General features: G+C 41.5%; 2 protein-coding genes across 3 annotated transcripts in view; one reads left to right on the top strand and one right to left on the bottom strand.

The window, feature by feature from the left end:
* The first annotated feature begins 956 nt into the window (after positions 1 to 956).
* Positions 957 to 4,548, top strand: LOC141008395 (uncharacterized). Of its 2 annotated transcripts, none has more exons than XM_073480734.1 (8): positions 957 to 1,043; positions 1,221 to 1,429; positions 1,959 to 2,069; positions 2,262 to 2,357; positions 2,445 to 2,555; positions 2,776 to 2,896; positions 3,027 to 3,221; positions 3,315 to 4,548. In XM_073480734.1, the coding sequence occupies exons 1-8, from the start codon at positions 1,025 to 1,027 to the stop codon at positions 4,328 to 4,330; spliced, it is 1,878 nt and encodes a 625-aa protein (XP_073336835.1). In that variant the 5' UTR covers positions 957 to 1,024; the 3' UTR covers positions 4,331 to 4,548. The 2 variants fall into 2 exon arrangements, with proteins under 2 accessions (XP_073336835.1, XP_073336834.1); XM_073480733.1 differs by having other exon boundaries at positions 2,427 to 2,555.
* An 11,745-nt stretch (positions 4,549 to 16,293) lies between these two features.
* The window catches only part of cacna1c (calcium channel, voltage-dependent, L type, alpha 1C subunit), a 183,143-nt gene continuing 176,181 nt past the window's right edge, over positions 16,294 to 23,255 (bottom strand). Inside the window, exons 45-54 of the mRNA XM_073480377.1 lie at positions 23,098 to 23,238; positions 21,382 to 21,746; positions 21,056 to 21,082; positions 18,439 to 18,567; positions 18,206 to 18,333; positions 17,998 to 18,095; positions 17,768 to 17,864; positions 17,345 to 17,453; positions 17,088 to 17,250; positions 16,294 to 16,776 (exon numbers count right to left, since the gene is read on the bottom strand). Of these exons, the coding sequence (XP_073336478.1) occupies positions 16,294 to 16,776; positions 17,088 to 17,250; positions 17,345 to 17,453; positions 17,768 to 17,864; positions 17,998 to 18,095; positions 18,206 to 18,333; positions 18,439 to 18,567; positions 21,056 to 21,082; positions 21,382 to 21,746; positions 23,098 to 23,238 (1,740 nt within the window). The remainder of the gene's footprint in view (positions 16,777 to 17,087; positions 17,251 to 17,344; positions 17,454 to 17,767; positions 17,865 to 17,997; positions 18,096 to 18,205; positions 18,334 to 18,438; positions 18,568 to 21,055; positions 21,083 to 21,381; positions 21,747 to 23,097; positions 23,239 to 23,255) is intronic.

Below are 23,255 nucleotides of genomic sequence, written 5' to 3'. Positions count from 1 at the left end.
TAAGTCTGACACTTTATTTACCTAAGTAAAATATTTAGTGTTTTTAGAAAGCATATTATACAAGCAATTTATGGTACTTTTGCATTCATTTACTATGTTTTGCCCATTAAAGATTAATACTAAAACTTGTATTTACTTCAGCCTGGATGGGTGTTATTTAGGATATTTATATATTTTAGTACAGTAATAGATAAGCCCTCAATTCATGGTGAGTTTAAAGTCCCCCTCAAGTCAAATTAGTGATTTATTCTTTTTAATACTGTTGAATGTTTGAGCTTCATTGTGCACAATGATATATGAGTAAGTGGACATTTTCTCTGTGCATAATGTGATGTGGAAACTTGAAGCCTCTAGTAAACACACCCTGAGATTAGACTTTAGAGGGAAGGAGACATCAAAAATATTTACATATTCATATATTCTGGAATATTTAAATGAGGGAGAAGAGGAAGTCATGTTGACGACACGTGTGTGCAGGGAATGTTTACAATGAGCATATGTGGAACTAATGAAAGGTTTTATTGATTACATACACACCTGATGGCATGAGTCACATCCTTCTTGTTTAACATGGTTATACCACATTATTTAAACATTAGGCTATATGTATTTTTCACAGCAGTCATTTCCACTTGTAATAGTAGAAACAGCACAGATTTTACTCATGACATTAACAGTGGTTCAAATGAATAAACTAAAGGGCAAAAACAGATGCATTTGCGCCATCTACTGGCAGAAAGTGCTCAAACATCACAATCTGTATAGTCTCGCTTCTCTTCCCTACTATTGTTTTTAAATATATATATATATTTATATTGATATTTGTTACTATCACATCTAAATCTTTGCTTTTCAATAGAATATAATTGAGCGTCCCAACTTTTATTTTGAAGGGATACGCACACTGCACGTCAGTTTCCATAACATCCGTTCACACCCGGATGTAGTGAGAGCATCTTCTCTGCACTGTAAAGTGAGTGCAGAATGATGTTTTCATCATAGTTCGGACTTTTTAAACAAAGAAATGGCGTGGAAAAGCAAAGGTTTGTATCATTATTTATTTATCTACCCAACAAGTAACGCAGACAGCCAATTTACCAAATAATCCCGTTTCTAATGCAGTTATTAAGCTAACGTTAGCTCTGAGCTACATGGTTAGTTGAGCCTCTGTAGATACACGTTATTTACTCCAGTACGCTTGTCTTTAATGTCCTCTCCAGGCTCCCCTCCCCCTCTTCCTCCGGCATCCTTACATCTCCTCGTCCCTCCAGTGAGACTTATGTCTGCTTTCATGTGGCAAGTGGTACAGCAGCACAGTGTGATGCAGTATGACAAGCTGGTGGACTTCATCAGTTTGGCGACAGAGATGGTGCCAGAGCTTCTGAGTCCCTGTCAGAGAGCTCAGCTCATCCTGGGCCTCAGAGCAAGGGTGAGGACTTACTCTCAACTGTGATCCTTTAAATATAAATGTCGGAGATGACAAGATAGTATGATCCTGGTACATGTTTCCCTCAGTGGCTGCATAAGGGACACATTTCACTTATGTTTTTCCAACCTTCATTAACTAGCATGTGCATAAGGAGTAATATACCTATACTTTAAGATTTCTCAGAGGTTACTGTTTAAAGTTAGATCTGTGCCTGTTTTTTGGTGCAACTTGAAATGCAGAAATGTCTCCCCCTCAACAACAACATTTCTATAATAAGTCCTCCTTTAGATTATGTTACATGATGCTAAATTGTCAAGAATGGACTTTTAATCTCAACTTTTAAGTCATCATAGAGGAGAAGTCCTTAATGTGTAATTGAACATCTTAGATATGATGTTAGTGAGTGTCTTGTAATTAGTAACATGTACATTTCAACCTTCTGTTTTTCTTTTCACAATTGAAATCAGTCTTGTCCCCGCCATGTCATGCTCTTCTGAGTTACCTGTTTCCCACCTTTGCCCTGTTGCAGCTGGTCCTGGAGCTGTGTCGCGGGGATGGCGTCGCCAACCTGCAGTCCATCCAGAGCCATCTGGACAAAATCCACGCCTGCAGTGCTGAATTGAGCTCCACTGATCAGATGGTGAGAATTCAGAGCTGCTCCACGAACAAAACACGGACAGTACACATAAATTCAGGGCTTTCTCGTAGTCCTGAATATGGAGTTCCCAAAATACATGATCTGGAATACTATTACTGTTTTTAACTTTTTTTGAATACAAGCCAAAGATAGAAACATAACTGATATGAAAAGTCTTCTTCTTCTTCCTCACAGGCCAGTGCGGATATACTGAAGACCTCGTACAGCAACTTTGCCAGCCTGGTTCAGAACCTCTTGAATGTTCCTTTTGAAAAGGAGTTATTCTTCCAAGTGAGTTTATCTGTGAGATATCCAACCATTTATTTACAGTGGTGATGTGTTTATAATCTAAATCCAAAGCTCTGGCTTTTTCTGCAGGAGGTTTTTCCTGCAAACTACGGCTCTGCCTACGACCAAAGACTGCAGCAGCTTGTGTCTGAGTTCCTGTGCAGGCTGGAGCAGCTGCTGCCAGTACCGGACCTTCAGCAGGTACTAACAGCAGGTCACACACTTACTGACACGGGAATATACAATCAGAAAAGTAATGAAGTTGTTAGAGTCAGCAGATTTTTAGAACATTTTCTGTATAACACTAACAGGCATTTAAAATGAAATGAAACGTTTTGGCTTTTGCTTTGAGGTCACCAAGAACATGACTGTTATTTCACTTGTCAACCTGCATCTAGATGGTTTTGTCTCTGTGTCTCAGACAGCAGCGTGGCTCACCGAAACAACATCGTTGTCAGAAGAAATTGGACTGCATCTGTCTGAGCCCTTTGCCCTGAAGAGTCTGCTGCTTCATCACAAACAGTCGAGGACTCTCAGCTCAGGTACGTTTAACAGAAAAAGACATGAGGAACAGGAAGAGTTCTGTATGTAGTGTTCATCTGTTTTTTTCCCTTGCTGCTGTCATGCTCACTTTCTTTCTTTCACTTCACTTTCCTCTTCCTTTACCTGCAGCTCCTCCCAGCAGTGAGGAAGATATCCTCTTGTCCACTCTGGCCCTCCCTGCTTCAACCGGAGTGGAAAGGTTCACTGAGCCTTACAGTGAGGACGACAGTGATTATGACAATGAGGAAGTGACAGTGACACTGGGAGATTTAGAAGAAGATTTGGATGTCCATGCAGATGATTGGTTGCCAAAAAATGAATCAGGTTAGACCGAATCAGCTGCAGTAGCAGACCAGAGTTGGTACACTATCTGAAGTCTTATTTAACTAACTTGTTTTTTTTTCATGCTGTCTTCAGGCCGCCTGTCCCGTGTATTCATCTGCCCCCAGTGTTCGTTCACACACCACACAAAGAGGAAGGTCCTAGAGCACATTAGGAGTGAGCACCACGTGTCGGCTCCCATTCAGAAAAAACTGTCTGCGAGAAATGCAAGAGCAAAGACAAGTAAAGATGCAGAAAAGAAGAAAGTAGGAGGCAACTCAGAGAAAAAGAGGAAACGCAAACAAAAAGAAAGTGTTGAAAAAAAGCGGGAACGGAAGCAGAAGAAGGACAACTTGGAAAACAAGGAACGACGTAGACGGAAAGAGCCCACGGGGGAAGACAAAAGATTTCTGATCACGAGACCTGTCACCAAAAACTTCACAGAGGAGGAAACCAAATGCACAAAGTGTGAAAAGGTTTTTGAACATCCGAATCAGCTGAAGGCACACATGAAGCTTCACAGCTTCGCGTACCACTGCAGCCAGTGTGAGAAGGGATTCACCAGCTCTTCTGGATACTATCAGCACCAGAGACTTCACAAGAGAGGGCGGATATTCATCTGCAGCCAGTGCAACAAGGGATTCCTGTGCAGCTATTCGCTCAAGCAGCACGAGCGGCTGCACGAAGGCCCCTCGACCCTGTGCACTATCTGCGGGAAAGGCTTCAGCAAAGCGGGCATTACGAGACACATGCAGATGCATCGAGGCGAGAGGAATTTCTTGTGCACCACCTGCGGGAAGTCCTTTCTATCCTCCGGGGAGCTGCTGCTGCACAATCGGTCTCACACGGGCGAGATGCCGTACACCTGCACACACTGCGGGAAGGGCTTCTCCAGCAAGAGTCACCTGAACGTACACACACGCTCGCACACGGGGGAGCGTCCGTACATGTGCTCCGAGTGCCCGAAGCGTTTCCTCACGCTGAACTGCCTGAAGAGACACACGCTCAGCCACAACGGGGTGAAACCGTTTAAGTGTCCAAACTGTGAGAGAGAATTCTCCCAGCAGGGCAATCTGAAAAGGCACTTGGCTACTCATAAACCTGACACATAATAATGTGTACGTTTTAGTGTTGTTCTTTCACCTTGTCATGTTTTGTGAAAACCGCTGTACGGCCAAAATTAACTCTATTTGTGTGACATGTTCATAAAAGCATAATTAGTATTTGCAGTTTCTGTTATCTGCTTTGGTTTCTTCATTCAGTTACCAGACTGGTGCATTTTAGCAGCTGTTTACAATCTCCGAAGAAAAATTAAAAATTCTGCACCCAACATTTAGGCTTCCATCTGTTCCATCGGTGGTCTAAGAAACGGGTGCTTCAGTGAGTCAACAGTACCATCAGGGTTATTTTTCAAGTCCCACATCAAAAGTAGGCCTTAAAGACTTGTAAACAAGAGGAGTCTTATATCCTGTAATGTAATGTAGAGTAGGTTTAATTTGTCATAGCTCTTTGTCAATCAAATTTATTTCATAACATTTGAAATACACTTAACCTACAAAACTACCTGAGTGGTTAAAAACAGCAGTTGTGTAACTACACAATATCATACTTCAGGTGTAAGAAAAAGAAATATGATGAAAAATGTGTTTTGCTGGGGTCTGCACCAAACAAACATGTATGATTCCTTAATATACTCAACAATATTGCAGTTTTGGTAATATTTTGATTAACTGTTCAGCCTTAATTCAAATGCACAACAAGTAAGCCTTTTGATTCACAGAAATAATGTTTTTATGTCCAAATTAGGTATAATTGATTAAAAGGCTGAAAGTTATTTACCCTTAAATGTCCCCAAACCTCAGTAAACCACAGTCAGTACTGCCATTCAGTCTGAGGAGGCTTTAAGGAAAAGCTCGGGGGAAAGATTTCTTATTCTCATTTTATGTTTTAGGGTGGATTTTTTATCGTAAAGGCAGTGAAGCATTTCTTTATGGAAATGAGGTCTCACACTTGATGGAAAATCCAGCGATGACATAGCTGTTAAAAATGCTAAAAATGTGAGGTTTAGTGTGAAGAAAAAGACCTGATGTGTGAGAGTAACAGGGAAGTGAAAAACACAGCTGTAGGAAATGCAATTTATTTGCAATTTTTTAATAACATCATTCCTCAGATAAAAATGCAATGTTACAGGAATATACATCAGATATTAATTTAAAACTTGCTTTCAAGGGACCATACAGTCTAAATATACTTTTTCCTTTTTTTATTTACTGGTAGCGTGCGTTATAAGCAAGACAGACTCTGTCACCAATGACAGACTGACAAGTTACAGATACAAACTGTACATCACTTATTTACAAATCAACTTTTTGTTTGGTTTTTCGTTTCACTTTTTATTGAAAATAGGAGTAGAAAAAGTGATTGAATTAATATTCTGATTTATTTGATTCATATTCTTTCCCTTTCTAAAATCTAAAATGAAATGAATGAACAAAAAAAAACAAAAATCAAGAACTCTCCTTTAGAAAAAAGAAAGAGAAGCAGAAGAAGAAGTAGAAGAAGAAGAAGAAAAAGGGTGTGTCAACCGTGAGACCATGCAGTCGTCACCACCGAGGAAACCAAATGATGCTGGGCCAGTGTCACTTAGCAACCTCAGGACCAATGAAATCCCTCGCATGCCGAGGGGGAGTGGCTTATGTTAAAGAACTCAGTTACAGAATGGCCACCTGCCTCCAAAGCTACCGCAAGTACAATAACACACTCTAGTTCATTTTTTTGACCATAAATAGTGCTGTCATTAAATACTACATTTAACAGTAGCGTCACTACTAATATTACAACAAATTGGTCTCTGTGTGAACACCTCTGTCGGCACACGAAACAAACTCGAGGATTAACAACAGACTTCTCTCCGACAGAAAAGAACAAAAACAAACAAACAGCTCAATCCTGTCAAAAGGCCCTGTAACACTTTGCATGAGTAGTGAACTAAGACTATGAACAAGATCATAAGACACTACTGACCAGTGGAGGACAGAGCCACACGGCCCTGGCATTTACCCAAAAATATGGAGCAAGAAAAGCTTTCGTCAAACACTACGTTATACGAATGGAGCCTTGGATCTCCTGCCACCAAACTCAGGCTGGCAAACGGATAAATGGCCTGCATGCTGTTACAGAGGCGGAAGAAAACACGGATAATGTACATGACACTGCCGGTGCTCTCGGGTGAGCCAAGTCATTCGTTAAAGCTGCTTTTACTCACACACACAGGCATACAAGAGCTATTTGTTTTTAACTCTTTGTGGTTAAATGTGGCGATGAAAATCACTCGGAATCAGACCCAATGTGTTAGCAAAGAGGTCAAATCAGATCTTTTATGCCTGTGGTGGTCAAAACTGAGATAGCTGGCTAAAGTTCCCAACACTTTCTTCCGTTAAGGGCTGCTAAAAAAGGAAATATACCCAAACATAAACCAGGAGCCTTTATCCTTTAAAGTGGTGTTTTTTGGATACGTAAGTACACCAGTATGAGCATCACTGCGTCCTACATTCAAGGGATGTAATCATTATCATTCATGGTGCAATGTGACGTAGCTCTCTTGGAATTAGAGCGAAGTAGCAGATGCAGAGACATTCATGGTTTCACAGTTTTAACACCGGAACCACTGACAGAAAGTCTGCATGGTAAAGCTGCTGCCACACCTCGAGAGCTGAGAGCTGTCAGCTGAAGTAATATCCTGAAGAAAGCCACTGTTAGAAACTGGCACAGAAAACTCCTCTGCTCTATCAACAGGCTGTGGGTGCAGCGTCCTTCTCCAAAATAGTGAAACATAAAGCGCAATCTCTGTGTCAGATCCTGTAATGTGTGCAAACAGGGATCCTACGGATGCCAAAAACAGCCATGCTCGCATTTATTTTTTTTAAATGGTGTTATCTTGAGAGCACTTGTTCATGATTTCTTTACCTCTAGATAACAAAGCTCCTTTTTCTCGTGATAACAGGTTCATTTATCTTATCTCGAGGAAACAAAAGGCAGATTTCTCGAGATAACCAGACAATTTATCACAAGTGAACAACTTTTTTTCCTCGATATCACGGAATAATTATGGCGAAACACGAAAATGAGCGTCTGTTTCATTTGATCACACCTGATTTCAGCTACCAAGGTCACTGTCATGACTGGCGGAGCATGGCTGTTCTTGGCTTCCACACCTACGGAAGCTGAGAAAGGTCAACTTAGAATTTCCTCGAGATAACAAATTAAATTAGCCCATTATCACGAGGGGCTTTGTTACTCTTGTTTTCTCGAGTTAACAAAATAAATTGTCGCACGAAAAATGGGCTTTCTTATCCTGAGATAACAAAATAATAAATCTGTAATATCGAATTAACAGAATGTTTTAAAAAAAACGTAATGCAAGCATGGCAGTCTCTGGCTCCCGTTCATGGGGATCTCCTTTATGACTTATTATTCATTCAAGTGTAGGAACAGCAGTGAGAGAAGGAGTGAGTGATATACATGAGGCTTTCAAGGTCCTTACAATACTAACAGTCGTCCTTAATGTTCACGTAGGGGTGCTGCTGTAGGTGCTGCTACACAATGGGTGAGTCATACCTAACAATCCTACATGTTATTACTAAATCTACTGGGCAAGCAAGTATCATCTATTTGGTTCATTTTAGGGCTCAACAGCCCCCGGAAAAGACCCAGGAAGAGGGTTGTAAATAAATCAGATATTTGCTCCTCACCACCGTCTCGAGCGAATAAATCAAATTTTCCCAAGATTGATCGGTGAAGGCTTCACATGCGTTTATGAGGGTTTGTAACTATGAGCCAGTGCAGCACAATAAGCAGAGGGTTGGTTAAGATTTTTTTTGATAGTGATCATGGTTATTAAAACTTTATGACACTGGAATACTTCCCTCCAAAATCCATACAATAACATCCGATTATTCAAATTTTGCAGGCTGTAAATGTGTTCTTTGTAAAGTTTAAACTTAATCTCTTGACAGTTAACCATATTTTTGAATGAATCCATCAGGTTTCAAAATCCTTAAAGTATCTATAGATAATGTGTCACTTTTACTAAATGAAGTGCACCACTGTCGCGTTAATCTTGAAAGAAGATAACGAAATTTAATTGCATGTATCTCCCCAAAATCCTGCTTTTGCACTGGCAACAGACGAATGCTAATTTTCACTCAAAGGAAACTTATCAATCATGGTTTGTAAACCTAATAGAAACATTGAAAACATTTGTCCTCTGTGTCCGATATAGAAAATGCCAACATGTGTAGATTTGAAAAGTGATCTGGGCATTTTATCTCAAAGAATACGATTTATTTTAACCCTCTGCAAAATCCATCAAACTTTCAATATCTTATAATTTAGATATAGTTTTCTATATATAATATCTAAAATAGAAGACACTTGGATTTCATAATATATTCCCTCTTTTACTCTCTGTACCCAAAGCGTTCACCGGCGCTGTCGTCAAAAGAACATCTGTACAACAGAAAAACAAAGAGGACGTCCTCTCTTGTTTCTCCGGAAAAAAGGGAATTCATATTTTTAATAATTCGATTTAATTAGATTCCTACAACAACAGGCTATGCTGATTTGTACCTAGAAAAAAAGGAAAATAAAATCTATATTCAAAATAGTCCTCTTAAAATATGTTTTGTCAGGATCAAACAATGATCAACAAACATTTCTGTTTACAAGAAAATAGATCTGTTGGGACGATGGTGGAGCCACGTGAGGAAATCTGAGCGACAGGATAAATAACACGACTCCTGCTCTCCGGCCTCACCCTCTCTCATAATAGTTCAGGATAAACACACAACTCTTAATACTTTTTAAATGGTATATGTGTGTATAATATTTGTTAAAGCATGTTGGATGACATCTTTCTCTTAATACTGAGCAGCTTCAGATTTATTCGTGTACATGTATAGCAGCTCTTCCACACAAACATAAAATATTTTTGAGTTTTCGTCGACCTCACTGTCACATAAATGCAACATCTTTAGATGACACAAAAAATGTGAAAAAATTTCATTTTTTTTTTCTCCATTGCTGCATAAACACACAAAAGTCGGTCAGTGTCTGTGTTGGAGATGTAGTTCAAGTCCTCTAATTCCTTTTTTTTTTTTTTGGAAGAAAAATAATTGAAGCTACATGATTTTCATGGCTCAAAGCATAGAGAGTTCTAGTCCTTGATAGGTGGATTCTTTTTGGTTCGATGTTAATAGCTTAAATAATGCATTTGAAAAAGTGTACAGTGTATATGTGTGTGTCGCTGATATAGGACTAGTGAAAGAGAGACAGTTCTCTCGGTGCTACAGTAGGAAAATGTCCAGACTTTGACCTCCTGCACTGACAGGTTGCTGGTATGTCTTTTTAAACACTTGACGAAAACGAACACGTAATCAAAACGCATTTTTAGATATTAGATGTCTGTTGCTTAAAATGTTAGATAATAGATGTCAAACTGTGAAACTGAGGCATTGATTGCTGCATTTCCAGTGTTTTTTTTTTTAGATGTTTAAACATGAAAAACTGTGAAGAAGCCTTTCTGTGTTGTTCAGCTAATCATATTTAAAGTAAGCCACATAGTCTGGGAATCAAGCCTGTTGTGTAAATTCCATCGTTCCTACTACATCATTCCCTGCTGCTTCATTTTGGTCAACAGTACAGTCAATAAAGTGGGACTTGTTCAATAAATTCATACTGACCCTCAGTCAGCAGGCATATATAGCACATTTTCATAACCAGTATTTCAATAACTACATTCCCAAATAAGTGTCCTGCCTTTTCCTTACTCTAACATTCTGGTGATTAAATATTATATATTCATATATATCTTGCTATAGTATGGTATACGGTATATAAAAATATACAATCATTGGCTAGTGGTGAGACAAAAGATATTATCATTCACATAGGACCAGTACTTTATATCCCTAGAGAGAGAAACCCATGCACATAAAACATTACTTGGATATATAGTTCACCATGTCGGACCTTCAAACATGATGAAATAAAACCAAAAAATACTCTCCATCCAGACAAAACACCCTCTGCTTCCCTTTGTCTTCAATCATCAAATAGATTGTCATCCGTCAATAAACCAGGCCTTTATTCTCTCTCTATCTTTGCTTTCACTCGAGGAAATAACTTTGATTTCTTTATGGCAGAGGGGTGTGGTTTTAGTTTAACTAGCTGTAGGTGGAGATTCAGGGGGCTTATCAGCCTGATTAACGGGTTACTAACAGAGACAACAGGTATATGAGCCACTAGCTACACCTGCGCTTTTCCTGCTAATTAGTCAAAATGTCAGCTGTTAAAAAGGACTGTTCCAAATCCATACGACACACTGCTTTAGTATATGTTTTTTGTTGGATTATGGGAAATGTAGTTTCCGACATATTTGAAGCTTTACCCATACTAGGGACTAAACATCAGGATATCAGCTTCTGCTGCAGACATTTCTACCATTCATTTTCCCAAATTTGTAGAACTTCAACACTAAAACAAATGGGAAGTAATGTTCACTCTAATTTTTTGCAGCTTTTGGGTCGTCAGGACCGTTTTGACTAATTTTGTCACTTAAGTTTCAAAACACTAAATACTCAAAACCTGCTCGGAATTAGTGTGTAGTATGGAAGTGGGCCAAATCCCCATTTTTAACCTGTGGATTGTAAGATGACTTTTTCATGCATTTTGTCCGCTTTGTGCTTGAGTAAAGCTACTAAGCTACAAAGCCTGAGTGTGTTAGCTCCTGCCTGTGTGTTTGTCTGTCCAATATCATCCACCAATGTTGAGTTATTTGGTCCATTTCATCTTAATTATTTCCACTGGTCCATCTTCTACATGTCAGACGAGGAAAAGATAGAAGTCAAAGACAGAGACTATGGCAACACGTAGGCAAAGAAGTAGTGACGCCTGTCTAAACTGGGGAGTAAGAATACTTTAGATCTCTTTTTCTCTCAGCTTCTCAACAATCATATAAACATGAGCTCTATCCTTCTCAGAAAATGAGCCCATAAGACACAAGATATGCAAAATCACCTTCCAAAATACCGCTCCACTGCTGTCCACAGTCAGATGTGTATGTAGAGAAAAAATACTGACTTTAATCATATGTACACTAAATAGAAATAGCTACTCCGTCATAATGTGATATGCTAAAAAACAAAACGACTGCAATACCTGGCACGCTCAATGTCAACATGTGAACCTCATGCAATACTGATGGTAACACCCACGTACTGTAGCTCAATCCATTAAAAAACTAACTGGAAATAAACGAGAGAAAAGGGACACAGTCAAAAACGTGTCGAGGCAGGGAGGTGAAGGTGGTTGTTTTTTTGCTGCCGTTCATTCCGGATGTTAAACCACGAGCAAAAACACCCATTTCACGTCGCTGTCTCGACACACGCTTCTGACCGCAGGTGCAGATCTGACACCCTGGCACGATAAAGATAAATAAATACATCTTTACTATACTGCACTGCAATGTACCTGATTTCAAGTATGTTAGGTTTCTCTGGCATGGAAACCACTGAGTTTACTTACAAATGTAACAAACAGAAAAAAAAACAAAACAAAAAAAACATTGGCATGATATTTTTTTTCACTTTCACAAGTATATTTACTTCGGGAACCTTGTATACAGTCATAGTTATTGCATTGTTTTTGCATATCTTGTGGGATGCAGGTTTACACCCACTCATACCATACACTGCCAAACAACACCTCAGAGTTCACGCTAACCTATATGGAACATAAAAAACTGCAATGCTGCTCCACTCCACACGGGGGCACCACAGGCCTCTGACAGAATCTGTGTCACCTGACACCAAAGAGCCTTCAAACAGACACAACACAGCCTGGTTTGGCACTTCTGATATGCGGAGTTACTCTATAGGAGTGTGCACGTCTATAATGTGTAATTGAACATGTATTAGGAACACAAAATAAAGGATCTGAACTGAATTTAGTTTCAGAGTGCATGTAACCATTATGTATCGTCTTTTATCCACAAAAATGGAGGTGTTGCTGAACGTTCGTGTTCAATTTATCAAGTAATTTAGCATAAATAACCAGGAGGGGGATTTAATAAACTTTACCAGGGCCGATGCAGCAAGGCGTGGAAACAAAAACCAAACGTTCTAACGTCAAGATTAAAACACTGAACCCAGATGCTTCCCTGCACACACATAAACATGCCTGACCATTCCTAAATCTGCCTTCATAACCTTTAGACTTAAAGTTTGATTGAAAAAAAAAGCAGCTTATACTGAAACTGAGCTTATGGTACCAAGTTATTTAAATAAAAGGACTATTTAAATGAGGTGGTTTAAGAATAACTGAAAGAAAGAAAGAAATGGTGGAGATATTTTATGAAGGAAAAAAAAAACTAAATGTCAGGAAGGGTATTTCCTTTGACAACACAGACTTCTTCAGGGTTTGTATGATCAAAACCACAAAAACAACAATTAGCACTGCCACTTAAAACACGTTCAACATTCACATTTAGTTTGCATAATAATGTCAGAAGTCTGTTACTGGCACAGGATGCAGTGTATGGCAGTGTGTTCATGCATACCCTTCCCTGCCACAAACCTGCTCTGCTTAACACGTAGGAATGAGAGCTCAGCAGTTAGTCCTTCGTGGTAACTTAAAGTGAAAACTCATGGCTGTAAGTTGACATGTGATGGTGTATCTGGGTGGGAATTCATTGTATTTAAAGTGACATTTTAATTGAGATCATTTATAGAATTATAGAACTGTTTCTTGAACATATTTAGAATGTTTCCAAGCTAGTAAGAGTTTTAAGAAACTGTTTTTTAATGCTGTAAGGCTAACGTAAAATGTACTTTATAACTGAGATGTATCTGCATGTGAGCACTGGTATGGTAAGATACAGAATATCCTAGTGTCTACTTGACTTTGCATTGGGATTTTGGTGGTAACAATTATGTTTTTCCAAAGTTTGAGAGCTGATTTAAATCATTTCAGCTTATTATAATATTAAGTCATTTAATAAATGTGAATACTGGTACCAAGGGTGTGATTCTGACATTAGGAATGTTTTTTGGAGAAGATACAAAGAGAGACCTGTGCCCTGTGTAATGTACTGAGGCCTGAGGTTCATACCTGTGCCATACTAGAGAAAGGTCGATAAAAAGTTGTCAGCATGCTACCAAAAAATCCATAACGAGAAAATGAAAAGACAGAAATCACACCAGGGGATCAACCGGGACGCAACTTCCCTCCAAGATGACACTTTCCTGATCTGTTTCCAAGAATTTATCACGTCACCCAAACACATCTTATCAATTCCGTGTCTGTAGTACAATGATATTACAGACAGGGAACTCTTTTATTTCTAACAATGACAAAAATAATCAACAATAAATCATCATGTTTTGTGATATGAGCAGACCTCAGACAAAGAGATGTGATTCAGAAGTCTTGCAGCATCTGTACACCAGCCCTAATAGTTCATTTGGAGTTGAAACTATGATTAAATGACGAACTCATTGTGATTACGGTGTGTTACAGCCGAGCGATCGGGGCGTCATACCCCCAGTTCAGTTCACGAGGCGTCACTGTGGCAGTGCGAATTTGGTGCTTCTACCGTTCAGAGCGACCATCCACCGTCAAGAAGTAAAAGCAGCAAACGCCAAAAAGGCTTGTTACCTTCTGGCCAAGCTGCAACGCCGAAACTCATCACAGCTGTAAACGTAACCATCGCTCTGACCTCGCTGGAGACCTTACGCCTAACTACCTCTAAACGGAAAAATAAACAAAAGTTATGAAATGACTAATTTTCAAAGATAGAGTAGCTTCTGACTCTGCAGCTTGGCTAAAAAGTAAAAACCGTGCTAAAGAAACCACAAAGCTTTGGAAGCATGCCTGTCCATGGTAACCCTGTGTTAAGGAGGCCCATTATCACACACACACACACACACACACACACACACACACACACACACACACACACACACACACACACACACACACACCCTCTCTCTCTCTCTCTCACACACACACACACACACACACAATACCATACTTGTAATGCTACCTTAATTTACTGTCTAGGCTTAAAATCAGCTTTTTAGAATACATAAGTAACCACTCGGACACAGGCACGCACACACATACAAACGTACATCCTCACGCACATTTTTTTCTCTTCTGGGAAAAATAAATAAATAAATAGATACAATCTGTAAAAGGTGCATACTGATAGAGAGAAAGACCCCCCTTTTAGATACACGCTATCTCACACATTCGCACGCACGCACACACACACACACACACACACACACGTCCTGTACTAAAACGCAGACGCACACCCGCACGCACAAATATAGTTATACACTCGCACGCAAACACTACGCCCTGCTTCGATACTTAAAACCTCTTAAAATTCTCCTAAAATAAACCGAGCAAAAATACATTTATAAGACCAGCACCCCGATTGTGCAAACAAATCAAGGATAAATTAAACCAATAACATCATGAATATAAAACAAAATAGTCATGGCTAGCCAGTTTTGCACAATATTGAACTGTTAAATACATAGTGGGCGTGGTCTGTAGAGAGAGTGTGTGGCAGCAAATCCAATAGGATTTCACGCTGAGAGGAAGAGGAGGGTCTCGGAGAAGGAAGTGAAGTTGATTGACGGACAGATCCTCTGTAGATCCATGCCCAGAGTCTGTTTTCTTTTCAATCGGTCACTCCCGTTCTCTCCTCCACCCTCCGTCTCTGTTGCCCTGTTCGACACACTCGCCTCCCGAGGGCTGAAAAAGCAAAAACCCAGCGATGGAGGGAGACGTGATGGTGGAATAACCAAAGAGGAGGGAGGAAGGAGAGAGGGAGGAGTGAGGAACGGCGAGGTATGAGGCAGAATAAGAGGGCTCGCTGTCGCTGCTTAGCCACCAAATGCTCCTCCCATTTCCTGTTTGGGGCAGGAAGTGGGTGTGGCCAAACAAGTAAAAGCGGTGAAGGAGGCAAAGCCAGATCAAGGTGACGGACGAGTTGAGTTTGTCTCTCGCTGGCATCTTATCGACCAGCGAATGAAAGAGCTGGCTAGCTTCCTGTTGGCCAGAGAGTGTCTCTCTCTGCCCGTGGCCCCCTACAGCAGCCCTGTTGTGGCTGTTGGTCCATCCCTCAAATCCTTCCCCCCCTTGGCTAGGGGTGGCGTGTCACCTTAATCCCACCCCCAGGCTGGCAGGGCTGTGCTCCAAGGTTCCTTAGCTTTGGAAGAGGAAGAGAAATGAGATTTCAAACAGGGTTTTCCTCGCCCCCGTTTACTCAATACAGCGCTTCATCATCAGTGAACCAAGAAGGAGGAGTTGACCTTTGACCTCAAGTGGGTACGGTCAGATTTGAATCCTTAACAGACCCCCCCCACGAGCTGGTCTGCTGTCCCCTACCTGGCTTCATGGCGGCCAGACAAACAACAATAACACAACACCAAAGTAGGCAGAGGAAATGAAAACAATTAACACACTATGTCAACGGCAGAAATCCATAAAAGGACTTCCTACCTCTGTTGTTTCCTTTCTACCTTTCTTCATCCCTGCTTTCCCCTTGCATGTTTTTTGCTTGTCTCTACTTTTCTGCTCTTCACACTTTGAGGACATGATAAAACTGTGAGGCACTTTAGAGACACACTCAGACACGTGTGGAGAACACACGCACTCACGTACACGTACAAATAGAGAAAATCATAGATCACACACACGAGCATACACTCAGATATTATAGAGTATAGTGTGGTATACTTTACTACAAATATTCACACACATACAAACTCATAGAAACCAACAAAGTCATAACCAGGTGTTTAAGGTTGCGTCACTGGCCGCCAATGTCCAGAACGGTTACGTCTGGCAGAGAGGCAGACAGTGTGTGTGTGTGTGTTTGTGTGTGTGTGAGGGGCGGGGACAGACAGAGCCAGCTGCGGCGCTGTTACCCAGCACTGACAAGCGTCAGTCTCTGATGATGTCAGAGGGGCCGGTCGGCCGATCGAACCCGTCAAGCCGACTCCTACAAACTCGTCACACACTCATTATCCTCGTCCTCCAACAGCCCGCTGTTCCTCTGCCGCGCTCCTCCAATAACAACCGAGCTTCTGTGGTGCCCCTCCTCCTTTGCTTCCGCCTCTTCCTCCTCCTCTTCTCGTCCCCTCCCCGCTGCTAGTAGCTCCTGCCGCTCCTCGACCGAGGACGGCCCATGGATGGAGCCTCTGCTTCCTCCGGCCTCTTCCCCGCCCTCGCTGACCGCTTGGTCCCTGTGCGTTGCTGCTGCTGCTGCTGTGTGGAAGGGGAGGAGGTTGCCGTTGGGGCTGTGCTGGGAGGTGGAGGAGGTGCTGGATGTGGCGTTTGTGGCGCTGCTGCCGTTGAGAATGTTGTTGGCTGCGTGCTCCATCTCCTCGATGGTCATGTCGCAGGCATCAGCCAACTCGGCTTTGGTCACCTCGATGAACGACGGGTCCTGGGCGAAATGACCCAAACCCTCTGATATTAGCACCTTGAGAGGGAAATGGGAAATGGAGGAATTAATGGAGAGGAAGCAAGGGTGACAGAAAGAAATGTGGGGATTATTTTCTAGACTTTTGATGGTGATGTCATCGCTTGTTTATTATAAAAATAAACACTTGAGGCACTTATCCCAGGTGCCAGAAGTCTATAAGTTTTGATCTCTCAATCCATCATAATGTCACATTTGAAACATTTCAAAGACCCAAAGGGGTAAAACTCTCCAATATTTCATAAAAAAGCACCTCAACTGTATCCTGTGACCTAATGAATTACTGACATAAGACAAAGAAAACAACTGACCGCCTCCACCAGACTGCCTGCGCTGCCGTGACACAGTGAGCTGGAGTCTTTTCCCAGCAGCGAGGGCACTGTGAGCGACACCGGCCGTTGTGGTCTTGGATTGGAAACTGACACGCTGGGGCTAGGACTGGGCACCCTGCTGTTCCCATTACTGTCGCTGTACCTAGGGGCAATAATTTGTCTGTTATTATACTTACTGATTATACAGTTTCATGATTGTCATCATAACTGATACTTTTCAAGGTACGTAGTCTCACCAGGGCCCACAGTTGACGGAGGGCAAACTGGTATTGAGCTTTTCATGAGAGTTTGAGCCCTCTAGCCTCAGAGAGGGCACTCGCTGGTAGGAGGCATCACTGCCATGGGCTAGAATAACAAAGAGAGGAGAAACAATTAGGAGACGGAACCTAACTCAAGACAGTTGTAGCATGGTAAGAAAACTTCAAAATTCACTATTTCCACTATTCGCTATTCCAATCAGGTGCAGCCAGGAAGTATAAGCATGTCTATAAGAAGGTTTAGTGACAGTCAGCACCGCCTAGTGTTACGTCCAGCAAGCATCCAATGCTGGAGGCCGCTGTCATAATTTTTTGCTTGCCGAGGAAACACAATGAAACATTTCTGCAAGTGGTTGACAAACAGCTTTTTGGATTTTAAACTGTGCAGAGGATGCAGCATACCTGTGGGACTGCCTGGAGGCGTGGAGCACAGCCGGCTGAAGAGGGTAGGTGAGTGACTCCTTCTTAACAGAGGACTCAACCCTGCGACTGCCAGAGCCTGGAGGAAGGGAGAGCGGAGGAAGAGTGTTAGAGAGGAGCAGAGAGGGGGGGATTATAGCTGGGATGGCTTTAACTATTTACAACTTGTTTATGTGCATTTAAGTGGAAGAGGATTTGAGTACAACTTCTACCTGATGATGTACAAGGTGTAAGGGTACGGCCGTTTTCTGGGAGACGTCTGGCCTTGACTGTCTCCTCAGACACTCCAGATGGAAGGACGATCTCCGCCCTAACACACACACAGACACACACACAGCAAATATGCAGACACACAGCATGTAAAAAAGAGTAAAATATAGAAAAAGGAGGCATTGTATTTAGTTGCACGTGTTTACTCACCCAGAGAAGTGGGGCAGAGGAAGACTCTCCTGGGAGACTGCCACCCTCCGCCTCCTCTTCTGTCTTCTACCTCCTCTCCTTCCTCCATGGGAGTCAACTGCTTACATGTGTCATCATGATACACCAGCCTAATGAGTACACACAAGAGGAGTTAATGAAAGACACACCAAAAATCTAATCAAATGAAGAGATGAAAGCCAAATTGTTTCTGTGTGTGTCTGTTTCAGTAGTACATGTCAGAGGAGAGCGAGTGGTCGTCCTCGTGGTACTCCCTGTCGTCGGCGTAGCTCTCATCGTACGTCTCCTCTGTTGACCCCTCGCCTCTTCGGATGATCGGCAGACGGCTGTCACTTGAGTCCGAGCTGCCAACGAACAAACAAGCACACAACCCGAGACAAACAAACAAACAAACAAACAAAATGAACATAAACACAGACCACAGACAGAGTAACAGGTAGACGAATAGGCAGACGGATGTAAACACAAACACATAGACAAAAAGAAGCAGCTGATTAGCAAAAAACTCAGAGAGGAGCGTAGGAGGAGAGAAGGAGAAACCCACTGAGGTTTAACTACTGCATGTAGGAGAAGGACAGAGGAGGATGGAGAAGAAGAGGAAAGGGAGGAGGAGAAGCAGGTGGGAACTATGTTGTTAAAGCAAAATGGTAAAAAGCATCAGAGGCAACAACTGGAATATGACAAACTGATAGCACGACTGAGGTGCAGACATCTTTAAAAAACAACGAGTAGGACGGACAAGATAATGTCTTGTGATGTGATGTGATGCTGTTAGCTGGTCCTTGGAGAGCAGCATTTAAATGTAAGCCTACGGGGAAATAAAATTTTATGCTGTTCTCATCATTTAAAATGAAAGCCAATAAAGAATCAGATACTGTCTTTTCTACTCATCTCTGAAGAAGGGGACGAAATGCCTGGATACAATTTAGCTCACAGAAGTGTTTAACTCCACATGTTTGTCTCAAAAGCTGAAATCGAAATTGTATTTTGTTTTTTTCCTCCTGAGAGACTTAATCTAGACTCTTTAAATAATCTGTATTAGGTTGTATTGTCTTTGTATTCCAAAGATGTCTTGTCACACTATCTGTCCACATCTGTTTCATACTCCAGACTTAAGCTTTAAGGAGGCATCTTGACATTTGAAGTATAATCTTTTCTTCTTCATCAGATTGTCAGGTTAAAAGGCTACATCATGTCAACTCCAAGAAACCACCTGTTAATGGTTGTGTTTCAAATACATGAGTCAAACAAACAGCTTAGCTTGCAGTTACCAGTGCTCATTATTTTTAATGATGAACTTTCACAAAAACAAATAATTAATCTTGTTTTTTTTAGCACCAGCACATACAATTCTCAAAGAACTGCCTGGTGAAGAAAAAAAAAAAAAAAAAAAAATCACATTTCAAATTGTCAAGATGTTCCTTTAATCCACAGCTATTAAAAGGGCTCCACAGCAAACTCTGGGTTAGAACGTATTTGATTAAAACCTGACTAAGACTGTTCTGGATGAGATCAAGCTCACTACACATGGCAGCTGGGTGAAGGTTACTCTGTCGCTAAATCAAGAAAATCCAAAGAGATGGTGATTCAGAAAGCTTATACTATGCTTTGGCTGTAATGGAGCACTCAAATCTAGATCAACACACAGAACATGAAGGGGTTTAACTCATCTTGCTCCCTCATTTACTGTAACCAACCTCTGTACACATAGGCTAATCTTCTAGGATCAAAACTAGGGCTGCACAAATAATCTAATCATTGATGAATCGCACTATGGCCAAGTGCAATATAAAAATCGCAGAAGCTGCAATTTTATGATAAAGGCAAAATGTGTGACAAAACATTAATGCAGTATAATAAAGTAATGTAGTGCTACTACAGATATGCCCTGGCCAACAAATCTTGTTCTTCTGATAAGTAAGAAAACACGTTAGCTTGGTACAGAACCCGAAAATTGTCACATCATAATGATTTTTAATACATTTTTTAAATGAAAATAAAAATTGTGATGTAAAAATGATCAATCCCACTAATTGCGTAAGATATTGCAATCGCAATATCTGTGAAAGAATTGCAATATGATTTATTTTTACCATATTGTGCAGCCCTAATCACAACTAAAGCTAAAGCCCAACATGACCAACATGTTCATGTGCTGTTCTCATATCATTGCAAATAAAAACTGATATGAGTATAAGGTTTTTACTAAGGGTGGTGGAGGGTGGTGCTAATAGAGAGGTCATTTAAATCATTTAAAGGACTCATCCCATGAAGCATAGGTACTGTATGCTGAAGAAATGTAACAGCAATCTTCCCTCTTATCTTCAGTCAGAAATGGAAAATGTTCATCCCCCAGAGGATCAGGTTATTCTAAGGACACTAACTCAAATGTAAGGGGGTCATCAAATTCATCAGGAATCTGGGGACCATGAAAAACCAGAGAAAATTTCATGTCAGTCTAGATAGTTGGACAGGCCGACTGAAATTGTGTCTAACCCAGACCTGCCATTAAATACAATAAAACAGCAGAGAACAGCAGCAGTAAGAGCCTTTGATAGGAAAGGTTTGGACATGTTGCACCAAACAGTCTATCCATGGCTTTGGTAGCAGTCTTTATAGTAGCAGCGCAGAGGTCTGGCTTTTGATATACTGTAGCAACCAAAGCATTATGTGCATAGCAACAAGTCTCATTATAGCACTCTGACAGCAGTGCCATTTTATATAGCATTATGAAACCTTATTGCACGCATTTAGGGGACTAACACAACACACACACACACAGAAACACACACACACGCACACACACTCCCTCTCTGTCCCCTGGCAACATACCGCATGAGGGTGTCATAAAAACACGTCCTGCTTGCCACCAGAAAAAACAAAAAGATAAGGAAAGAGAGGAGGAAGGAAAAAGAGAGTGAAGGAAATAGAAGATTTAAGTCCGTACTGAAACGTCATGTTGTGTATTATGTTAGCCGACAAGCTAAATAGCTGTAATGATGTTCTTGAAATGAAAGAGACAGACTAATGCTTCTTGCTTTGGTTCAAGAGCACGTTAGGTAGGAAAGGAAAAAAGACTCTGAAACACCACTTCAATAAAAGAAAAATGTTAAACACCTGATAAGACGCAGATGTAATCTGCTGTTGGCTTCACTCACCTCTTTGGAGGAAAGCACCACGCTGATCTTGGTAGCAGGATGGGGGTGAGCGGCTGTCCTGTGTGCCCGTCCACAGTACTTATGGACGGGCTCGGGAACCGACTGATTCCCTGGGTCGCCACCCCGGCCATGCCGGTGTTGTTGGCATTGTTGATGTTGGCGTTGGAGCCTGATGAAGAGTAAGAGGACGGGGTGAAAGTGGTCGAGTCCATGAGCTTCTCATGGGACGGGCTCTCGCCTTCGCAAGGGGAGCCCTTCTGGCTGATGTGCAAGGGACGCTGGGTAGTGAAGGACTGTGGGAAGGAACTGCGGCCATCGCTCTGGTTGTAGTAGTTGACATGGTTGCTGAACAACCCGCCCGTACGCTGTAGGGTGAGAGGAGAGAGAGAAAGATGAGGAGAGGAAGACAGGTAATCGAGATAATGGAAGAGACAGGAAAAGAAGAAGAGAAGAGTAAAGGAAAGAAGAGAAAAGAAGATGAGAATACTGGAAAAAAGGCAGGGAGTTAAAATAATGTTTAAATCAAAATTTTATATATTTATATCTTAACTACACTCAAACACTCAATCAGAATTACTATTGTCACATTCACTGCTGGCAGCAACAAAACTTTACTCAGCCAAGATGGAAATGCAAAAACTGTATTTTTAAAAACAGATGAAATCTTTAGCATGGGAGCAGAGCTATGGGACTGAATGAATCAGGCACTAAGTCTCGGTCAAAACTCTCCGTATGCCTAATAACAGATCAATGTTAGAGGAGTGGTGGGATTCTCTAAATGTTACCATTTATTAACCACCTAATTCACTCTGTGTGTGTTAGATAGAGTATGTAAAAGTAACACAATACAGCAGTGAATAATTCAAAGCAATGGCAATGATTTTGTAAATGGAGGCTGATAAGTAGCATAACTCACCCTTGAGCGAAGAAGTGTATGTGTGTGTGTGTGTATTTTTTTTGTCAGAGGCTTATGCCTTGATTTCACCGGGCACAGCTGTATGATGTCAAATCTGCAACATGGTTTTGCTCCATCCTCCACACGGCTTCATATCCCGATGGGAGTGTTTCAGAAATGGAGTGTTTGCCTGCTCGCTAGGCTACGTAGGGTGTTTTATTTTGAAAATTGACCGGATTCTCTATGTTATTGCTGTGTCTGACTTCCTGCCTGGCTAAAGCTGCTCTATACAGGTTGATGTGGTTTCTGTCAAAAATAGACTAAGCACATATTTTAAGTGGAGCAGAGCTGATAGGTGCTTTGGTGACACTTCAGACAATTCTGCACGTGTACTCTGGAATCACATGCGTAGTCTAGAATGGTTTCGGCGGCCATGTCTCAGCTGGAACGCAACGCAACCATGCCCGGCGGAATCAAGCTAACTTACAGTGCTCAACTGTTTGAGGAAATGATCTTGTCTGTTTGATTTTATAGTTTTCATTTTGTGAAAAAACATGTGTTGTTCTTATTTTGCATTTGGGGCCACTGGATGGTCTTCCAAAATGCATGTGACCAATCACTAAAATTTGGTCCAGTATCTGCAGTGATTGGTAGCCAAGCTTTGTGGTGGAGAATGAGCCTTTTTTGTCTTCGAACCTCTGAGCACATGCAAGCATGTCCGTGTATGTGCATGGAGCAGTAATATGGCTTCAAGCTGGGCGCTGATCATCTCTCTCTCTCTTTCTCTCTTTGGAGAGTGAGTGAGGGTGTGTGTATCCGACCTTTACCCTGAAGATATCATCCTCCGATGCAGCCGACACAGGCTCCTTCAAGCCTTTGTCAAGCTCCTCCTCCACGGTCAAGTCTCCAGAGATGGCCCTCCGAATCTCTGGACCGATGTCATGCAACGTCCGCAGGCCCGCCTGCACACAGACCAGAC

This window comes from Pagrus major, chromosome 14 (assembly GCF_040436345.1).
Source record: "Pagrus major chromosome 14, Pma_NU_1.0".
Classification (NCBI taxonomy): Eukaryota; Metazoa; Chordata; class Actinopteri; order Spariformes; family Sparidae; genus Pagrus; species Pagrus major.
Note: the sequence above shows the minus strand (reverse complement) of the source record. Positions and strands in the feature narration are given on the sequence as shown.